General features: G+C 52.7%; 2 protein-coding genes across 2 annotated transcripts in view; one reads left to right on the forward strand and one right to left on the reverse strand.

Annotated features, from left to right (window-relative positions):
• Window positions 1-4418, reverse strand: part of TXNDC16 (thioredoxin domain containing 16) — a 33736-nt gene extending 29318 nt beyond the window's left edge. Inside the window, exons 1-6 of the mRNA XM_009811212.2 lie at window positions 4250-4418; window positions 3265-3347; window positions 2063-2136; window positions 1229-1303; window positions 774-895; window positions 168-258 (exon numbers count right to left, since the gene is read on the reverse strand). Coding sequence (XP_009809514.2) covers window positions 168-258; window positions 774-895; window positions 1229-1303; window positions 2063-2136; window positions 3265-3347; window positions 4250-4418 — 614 coding nt within the window. The remainder of the gene's footprint in view (window positions 1-167; window positions 259-773; window positions 896-1228; window positions 1304-2062; window positions 2137-3264; window positions 3348-4249) is intronic.
• The window catches only part of PSMC6 (proteasome 26S subunit, ATPase 6), a 364454-nt gene that overhangs the window by 299592 nt on the left and 55149 nt on the right, over window positions 1-9713 (forward strand). The window lies entirely within an intron of this gene.

Genomic DNA, 9713 nt, shown 5'->3' on the forward strand with positions numbered 1-9713 from the left:
GAACACAAGCAGCAGCTGGTTTTGGAAAAGCAAAACAGATCTGACTGTCCACCCTTGGCATAACAGCCTAATACCATCCCAGATCTGACCTGGGAATCTGAGAAACCAAGAGTAGAGGAAAAAGTGCAGGGAGCAGCTCTACCTGGTGGGTGTGTGGTTGGACATACCCAGTGTCTTTCAACAGCGTTGCCTCAGTTGTCAGAACAAATTGGTGGACAGTCCCATAGACAAAAGCTGCCTCCATCACGGCTCTGTGCTCTGGAAAGAGAAAGGCAAGAGGAACTCATCTTAGCTCCCTCCAGATCTCCCTCTTCATCCTTCCCAGTTGTAAATATCAATGCCCAGGCTTTTGGAAACTCCTGGTAACAAGACACAGCGGCCTGGAGACACACTATGAAGGTAACTGAGTAACTGGAGCTGAACCCAGTTGCTGATCCCCAGTAAACGCACAGGTCGTGTAAGTGAACCCATTCTGCTGCATAACCAGAGATCTGCCTATGGGTTTATTTATTTTTTAAGACAGCAGCCGCTGGCTTGCTTCTCCTCTCAAGTCCATCTCTGAAAGTTTGCGTGCTCCCAGCAAAACTTTTCTGGTGCAGCTGATCCCTTTGGAAACACAGCAAGACAGACAGAGGTGGAGAACTTGCGTCTGGGTGGCCCTTTCACATTTCCTTGATCGTTTGCAGGATTTGGGGTCAGAAATCCAGCTGCCTTGCACCTTAGTAAACAAGGCTCTGGGAGGAGAGCAAAGACGAAAAGCTGAGTGTTAATACCTGCTGTCCCAGTAGCTGGTACATAGGCAAAGACCATGTTCGACCTCCCTTTCAACGCATTTTCAATGTTCTGAAGATCTGCCAGTGTTTCAACGTATTTAACTTCATTAAAGAGCAGGGCACTGAGGAGTCAGAGAAAACTCATTAGCAACTGCTTTCTTTCAAGAGTAAATTTGCAGCCACATAACTGTGATGGGAAAAACAAGGTAAAATTCCAGCTTCTTGCTGGCAGATTGAAGATTCACAGCCAAACACAGCTGTCCAGATGTGTGCTGGTGTCATCTCAAGGAGATAGATTTAACAAGGTAAAACCATGCCAAAGAGAGAAGCAGCCTTCCGCTTGGCTGAGAGCAGCCTCTGGAATATACGGGGTTTGTATTTATGCAAAACGTTATATAAACAAGTGAAAATGGAAAGTAAATGATTTCACAGAGATGAATCTGCTCTGTACTTACAACAAAACGTTAGCAACAACGGAGTTCACGTCGAACAAGGCATCGGTGGGGAACTCTCTGATCAGCATGTTACCTCTGGGGAGGGAAGAAAGAGTATCACCAAAGAAACTATGAAAGATGAGCTAAATTAATTTTCACTCTGCTGAATACCTCCAGGTATCTGCTGGCAGGTATGGCTGGAAAGAAGATGTCAGGATTGAATTTGGGGGTTTCATAGGACGAGGCATCCAGGCAATGCTGTTTTAGTGAAGTCACCTCTGTCACCGCCGTTTCATTCAGCTTCTGGGGACTGCTGATGAGAAGCCTAGCACAGACTGACAGAAGGTCTTTATATACCAAGCATCACCCTGTAGACCCTCACCACCAGAGGAAACGTTTCTGTGGGTCATGTACAACGGTCAATGAGAACTGAGCTGATAGATGGAGAAGCGTCCAGCTGACAACCCACGGAGAGACCAAGAGCTGAACCACCCCATCCAGGGCAGATGAGCTAACCACACCAACAGGAAGAGCACCAAAGAGTGTTTCTTTCTAGGAGCAAACCCAAAACCTAGTAGACTGAGCGTAACTCTGGGGGACCCGGTGGTGGGAGGCCACAAGGACAGAAGAACACTGACGGAGGATTCAGGACGGGAGGTTTCACACTGAGGACAAAGCAGCTACTTTACATGTGTTGGACCTTTTGGGGGTACTCCTCGCTAAACTCTGTATGTCACTGCTGTCCTCATGGCTCCTCTCTTCCTATGCAGACATCTTTCTGATTGCTGACAGCATTTCCTCCAAACATTGGCACTGGAAAGCAATCACAGTGGGGTGCCCAGAAATCCCCCTTACCTGAACAGGTAGGCTTTCCTTAACGCATTTTCTTTTCCACAGTATCTTGAGACATCCTCTTTGGGACAATTAACCTAGACATTGAAAACATGTAATTAGACATTCAGCTCCACAAGTGACTACAAACATACAGCACTACAGCTTTCTTCCGTTCAAGGGTGTAAATACAGCCTTGCCAAACCCGCTGGGAGAGCAAATACAATAAAATGGAGTCCAGAGCTGGGGATTGGAGTTTGTACTTCAATTCTCCAGCTCAGCCTCCCTTGAATTGGGTCAGACGGGATCAAGAGCTCTTACGATCTGCCCAGTATATTCAAAGTGACAGATCGATGCTTGCTTATTAAACTCAGCCTGTATCTGGAGGAAATTAAATACATACACACACATATATAAGCACTTCTTATAATCTAATTACACTCACCTGAATTTGTAATCCCATCAGCTAAAGTTTCAGCTGAAAACCCCTTTATATGAAATATTTATTGCACTGAATTGAAAAGAAGTGAACCGACCCCTTCCATCATTCCTCGCAGTTTGAGCTGGCAGGAGGGAGCCGTGGAGGGAGTCGGGCAAGTCCCACCTTCTGAGTGAGACGAGGGGGCTGTTGCCCTCCCGTACAGCACTCTGGGGATCGTATTCTTCCTTATGCCATGCCCATGGCTACGCAGCAATGACCAGGGCAACTCCACGCACCCCATGCAGCTGCTGGGAGGCCAGATTAGATCAGCCAGCTAAACCTGGTAGGTGGGGTTGCCCATGAAAAAGACCAATCTGCGGGAAAAATGTGAGTAGCTGAATGCCCCCTAAACCCATGAATGCAAATCAAAGTGCACAGGTTCATCCACCGAGACTGAACTGGGAGGCCAGGAGCAGCTGAGGGCTGCCCCTGTCTGACCCACAGCACTGCCAGTCCTCTGCTTCGCTGTGTTCGGAGACACAAAGCACAACGCCGAGCCTTCCCAGGACACTGGAGCCTGCCCGTGTCCCGCAGGCAGAAGGTGTGATGCAACACACAAGCAGCAGACGTAAGGCCAGGTCAAGGGATAAAATGGGATGCCCTGGTCGGCCAACACTTGCTTTCTTGTGTGGTCCCACTGCTGTCAGTCCCCAAGGTGGGTCAGGAGAAGCTCTGTCCACCTCGCAGGAAGCCTTGCAGAAATTCTCTGCAGAAATAGCCTGTCCTGCTCCTCGTCCCCATTTACCTTCACCACCGAAATGCCATAGTCCTGGAGGGCCTCGGCTGAGTTCTCAATCTGCTCCAAGAAGGGCTGGGCACCAGGAGAAACTGAAACAACAGGAAAAAAGCTGGTTTCCATCCCTTTCCCTTAGGGATGAGGCAGATGAGAGTACCTTCAGGGCAAGCACTGCCTGTGCTCTGGCATGGTAACAGCACACTAAGGTCCCCATGCAAACGTCCCCGGGACATCCGAGCAGACCTGAGTCAGGGCAAACAGGGAGCCATGGCGTGCTGCCAGCGGAGGTGCCTGCGGGCATCTGGCTGGGGAAGGCAGAGGGTCTGGGACTGGTTTTGTCAGATGGGTGCTGCTGGGCTGGGCTGCAGGTCCTCAGAGTCAAGAGCATCCTCCTGCCACGCACTGAGACAGTGCTTGCCACAGTATCGTCTTGCTCTTACTAAGAGAGCAAGGTATTCACTGAAACAAAACTAATTACAGGCAACAACATGAATGCCCGCAGTCTCCCCTCCTTCCTTTCTAACGCACCCAGCCTCTCCATGCTGATGTGGGAGCTGTGTTGGTGTCCCAGCCCACGCCGATGTCTCTGGGAAACCATACCTGGGGGTCATGAAAGGGAGGAACACGAAGGGCAAAGCCAAGGATCTCCTGTAACTCTTGACAGCCCTTAGCTCCTCTGCATGCCAGGGATCCCCCTTTCCTAGGGAGGTACCATGGAAGAGAAACCCAGTCCCTTTGAGGGGACAACTCTGTACCAGGCTGGGTTTCTCTTCCATGGTACGTCCAGAAAATAATCCAGAAAATTAATGAAGAGGCTTGAAGGAGCGTGCCTGGGGACACAGCCAGGGAAGATCCTACCCCAAGATGTCCCTGCCTGTCAGGAGCAATCGCGACTGTGCAAACTCAGATTTATTGTTCCCCCTTCACACACACCCGCACACGAGCCTTTGATGAAAACCCAGGCTGACGTAAATGCACACTGTGAAATACATACCGTTATGGCTGAAATAAGCCAGGGACGCTCTGCCGGCTTGCAAGCCACTGAAATACTCCTGGGGGCTCAGCTCCTGCAGCAGCCTCGCACTTCCCCGCATCGGGATGGAGGAAGCACAGAAGAGCAGGAAAGAGAAGGAAAAAACCCATCTGTCCTTTTGGGCTGACATGGCTGTTATCAGCTACAGGCACGGGAGAGGCACAACTGGGAAAAAAAAACAAAAACATATACAAACACATATATATGAGTGTCTTCTGTTTAGGTAGGTGCAGCATGACTGTAATCTCCAGATGTGACACAAACATCTCGAGGATGTCATGAATTAGTCACTAGAATAGCAGGTGACTCGGGCAACTGTAAAGATGAGAGCAAAGGCTATTCCCTTTCCTTGAGCAGTATCTGTAAGTGCATGGACCCTCCACGCTTTCAGTTTAGGGCTGGTTTTCTTCCCTATTTTTTTTTCTTTTGAGTCAAACAGAAATTACAGGCAGAAAACAGTGGCCGTATCATACAAAAAAACCCCACCCAAACCGTCTCAATTCTTGTTAAAAAGCTTTGAGGATGCCACCAGCCTTATACGTGCCACTGCAAGAGGTGTTCACAAAGGGACGGGCCATATTGCCCACTTCAGACCGTGCCAAAGGATGTGGGGACGTCCAAGTGCCCTCCTCCAGTGCCTGCCCCATCTCTCCGCCGTTCGAGGTTTCAGCTACACCAAATGGGAGAGGGGTTTGTGCAAACTCCTCGGGCTTGTCACGCCTTGCTCGGTCCAGCCTCATGTTATTCTGACATCGGTGGCACGGGAGCAAAACCCATGACCCGCGCCAGGTTGCAGGGCAGTCCTGGCAGTCTCCCTTCCTTGCTGGGTCTCCACGTGGAGCTGGTTAGGAGAGGAGTCAAGGAAATCTGTGAGATGCTTCAGAGAACGTGGCAAAGACCAAGCGTGCGAGTCTGCTGCCAGGGTTCACCAGCAGCCCTGCCCAGGCTGCCCCGCCACCGCTGTTTAACTCTTCTTGCTCAGATTAAGGGCTCTGGAGGGCTTCATGAGGACAACCACTACAGCATGAGAAAATACCTTCTTCTCCCTTAATTCCCCTGTTTAATACCAGGTTCCTTCACAGCCTGCTCTCCAGGTATCGGACTTTGCCGCTGAGCGTGCAAGAGCACAGCTGGTCCCTGGTGAAGGATGAGACAAAGCTGGCATTGAAGCCATGTAGAAGCTTTGCATCATGAGCTGCAGCTGTTTTCGTTAACAAACGCCCCTGTGTCCCCGGACTGCCATTCCCTCCAGCACCCCGTCAGCTTACTATCGCTGCTCTGTGACGAACCCAAACTCAAATGCTCAAAAACAAGCAAGCAAAGTCCCTCTGCCTTGCTCCAAGAGCGGGGAGTGAGTGAAAGCCGAGCGTCCTCAACCTTCACAGGCTCCTCTCACGTAGCTAAGGTGTTTGGATCAGGCCTGAACGGCACAACGGAACAAAGACAGAGCTGAGAAAGGCAGGATTTTTTTTCTTTTCATCTGAAAATCTCCAGTTCTCTCCTTTCCAGCTTTGGGAAGTGCCAGGCATTTCTGGTCCTTTGCCTTCCCATCTGTTCCTCTGGCTTACAGAGGGGACAGAGATCGGGCTGGGGTGGGAAATGTTTATTAAATGACAAACTTGGCTATAGCAGGATGGAAAAATAAACTCAATCCTGGCACGTGGGAACCAGCCCAGGTCAAATGGGAGAGCTTACTGTCAAGGAGGCAAGAGGAGCAGCCTCCGGTGACTCAAAGACTTCATGGCATTGTACCTGGAGGAGGGTGCCAGCAGTTTAAAACACAGCTCCAGCCTCTGCCCAGCCCCGATCTTTCTTCACGTCTCCTCTGGCTCTTGTAGTTTTTCTAGCGTCCACCTCCTGCCCTCTCCACAACCCCGTGTGACTGCTGCTCTTCTCCTTGCACCTCTCCCAAAATCAGCCCTGTCTGCCCCACCACAAGCCCTCACTCTGTCCCACGGCCCCACTCCTCCCCATGCCCCTCACTCCGTCCCACCACCCTCGACCCTACTCCTCCCCATGCTTTTCTCGCCCTTCGCACAAAAATGTGTGCTCATCCCTTCCCTACGCAGGTCCTCCCACCTCCTCATTACTCCGTCCTGCCCAGCAGCTTCCCTCCGTGCCCCCTCAATCCAGACTCGAACATCAAGCTTTTAGGTTATTTCCTCTGCTACTTCTTTTCCATCAACGGAAAATTAATACCATGGGGCTGGAAACAGCCAGAACCCTGTACCGCAGCCACTCGCAGGATTACCAGAGATGCGTGAAAATACCAGGGATGTGTGAACCAGCTCTGTGTGCTGGGAAGCCCTCAAGCCCACGGGGCAGCTCAGCCCAGCACAGCCGGTGTTCCGTGTTTTCACTGTCGTACCTCCAAGACAGAGCCAGGCAAGGCGGTTAAAGCCGCTGCAGATGGCCTAAAATGAAACCAAATACACCACAGACACGTGGAACAAACTCTTCCGTTGGCATAAATTGCTTGTGCCACATCAGTTTTAATTGGGAATCCTGGAGCGGTACCCACAGGCTGGGATGCCTGCATCACCTCTGTGATCCCAGCTGCTTTCCCTGACACCTTGCCTCGCAGAGCCCTCCCATCTGCCAATATTTATTACTGAGGAAGCTGCAATAGGTCTCATTCAAAGGAGGGTGACGTGGGGTGGCTTTTAAGATACACAAGACAAGGGAGAACCACTGTCCCAGGCTGCACAGCCAGCCAGGTACCATCTCCATCACCCATGGGCCGCCCCAAACTCAGGAGAAACACCACCAACCTGGACTTAAATGCCAGGGATGTAAAATCTCCCACGTCCCTCAGCAGGGTATTTTCCTCCCAGCGATCAGTTACCTTCTTGCAAAAACCCTACACTTCATGTCTGGTCCAAATACATTACGCTGCTGCTTCCCCTTTATTTTATCTCATTATATCGGTATCTTCCAGCCTGCAGAGCCCTCATTTAGCAAGTTTTAACTCCCTGGGGAGATGCTCCGAAACCAGGAGCGTTTAGGATGCTCCTAAATGGAGTCACTTCATCCTCTCCTGTAACGACCGACACAGATCAGGCCTTTTGTTGCAGCGGGTCATTCACCCCGCACCCAGCTGGCACAGTTTTTTGGCAGCGTGCTCGCCTGCCCTTCATGCCCTTCTGGCAGCAGTTAACCAGCGTGCTGCCCTCCCAAATTTGCTGGCGGAGAGGACACATAACAGACCCCAAATCCACGTGGGGCTGACTCAACCCTTTAGCTACAGCAGGATAAACAGGCTGAAACACTCTCCCCAGCATGGCTGGGTGCCCCCGCACAAATACACCTCCTGCTGCTGCTGCAAAATGCAAGGGAGAGCGTGACGCTGACGGCTCTTCTTGCACTTTGGACCGTGCACACAGGTTTCCTTTAGGGGATCCAGAAAAACTCCCTGAAAAGCTCTCTGCTCCAGCCTTCTGCTCTGCGGTCCCCGTCAATCCCTCCAGCCACACGTCACTGCCCGACCAGCAAGCCCTTCTCAAACGCATCCAACTCGCTTGCAGCCAGCTTGTCCGAAGATGGAAGCTGTCCCACTTTGCTCTATAGTCTGCAAATTTCTTTTCTCCTGAAGAGATGATAAATTGGCTCTTCAGGGCCAAAGAAAGCATCCCTGGGATCCCACTGAAGCATATCTGGATGACGCTGACTCTCCGGTGACAACCCACTATGTGAAACTGTCACCCTGCGGCCACTTCACTGCCGGGGTGGGGGGCGAGGTTTGTCCTGCGGGTTTTTAATTCATCAGAAGACCACGCAACTCCAACTCACATGCCTGATAACTGTTGACATATACTGCTGACAACTGCTGAAATATTGCTTATGGCAAGTCTTCTTTTCCTCCCGGGTGAGGTTATGTGTTAGTTTTATGGAACCCTATGGCTGCCTAGCAATAACTTCACTTCCTTACCAGATATTGCATTATTTTGCGTATTTTTCACTACACGCTCCCCTTCCCGGCTCACCTTTGAAAAAGCGCCCAGCACCAGCCTTCTCCTACGCAGCAGACAAGCCAGGTTAATTATCACTACCCCATTTTGCCGGAACAAGCAGCCCATCAGCCAGCTTTCAAATTTTCCAAAGGCAAGTTCTTTGATCCGGCTGACTTGAATAAGGTCAAGAAGCTGCAAGTCCCCAGCGTTTGGAACTGGGACAGCGTTGAGATTCTTCTCCGTCACTTGGGGATGGGCCCGCAATCATCCGAGCGAAATACGTGCTGGCCCTTCGCACCCGTCCCTTCGCCCCAGCAGCCTGCGGAGGGGGCTGGGGTTGCAACCTGCAACTTCAAGGCCCCTACAGCCGTGCCCCCCCTGCATCGTGTGCCACCGCGGCCGTGACCCGACGGCTGCGGGAAGACGTTTCTACCCATGCTGGACGCCCCGACGAGCCTCCCAGCCAGGCTGCGATGCCGGGACCCACAGCAGACTCGTGCACTGCTTCCAGACAGAAAGCAGAGCCTCGCCGCCGAGGTATTTATCCCGCGTTTATCCACAAACGCTCTTTCAAGACAGGCCTTTTGTGCACAGGCCAGGCGCACGTTTCAACCAGCAGCGTTTAAAGGACGTTGCAGATCGCTGCGTAATCAACCGGCGGCGCAAATCCGCGCCGGGGCAGCTCACGAGACCGGAGGCACATCTGGCACACCGCGTCGGATGATAACGGAGCTTCTCTCCGCGCCACCACCGCCTCTCCACCAGCCTCTGACCCCCCGCACCAGACGTGCCTGGTTTTCAGTGCAAACGCGAGATACGGGCCGGCGGTCGGGGACAGGGTGCCTATAGGGGCGGCTGCGGTGGGCTGCGGGAGCAGCACCTTGCAGCGCAGGGATCCTTCTCAAGGATCATCAGCAGAGGTGGGAAACACAACGTCAGAGCGCACCCCAGCCTCTCGCCCGGCGTGCTTCGCCTCGCTGGGGTTTTGGGTTTTGCAGCGATGCTCCCACGCTGCCCCATCTCCTGCCACTTCCCGGAGAGTTTCACTTTCATTTTCACTTCCAGGTCCAACTTCCCAGCACCCACCGGCTGGGCCCTGCCTGCTCGCCGAGGCTGCGGGAGGGACAGGCTGCAGCCTTTCCCTCTGCCCACGCCGGGAGAGGAGCGCTTCGATGCCCGCGCACAGCGGACGGGGCCCACAGCATCACCCACTGCTGCTGCCTCCGGTTAGCCCGTCCCTGGGGACCAGCCCTCCCAAAATCCCTGGAAAACAGCCGGTGCTGTGACGATGGACAACGTCGCTGAGCTGCCTCCACCATGGCTTCGGGATGTCACCTACCTGGGCGTCCTCCTCCCTCCGCCACGGCTGCTAGGCCGCCATCCCGCATCGAGGTCTCCCCTTGGCCCCAGCAGTCCCCCGTGGTGGGTGGCCCGGTTGTGTGGCTGGAGAATCCGGGATGCCACAAATAAAGCTG

Source organism: Gavia stellata, chromosome 7 (genome assembly GCF_030936135.1).
Source record: "Gavia stellata isolate bGavSte3 chromosome 7, bGavSte3.hap2, whole genome shotgun sequence".
Lineage (NCBI taxonomy): Eukaryota > Metazoa > Chordata > Aves > Gaviiformes > Gaviidae > Gavia > Gavia stellata.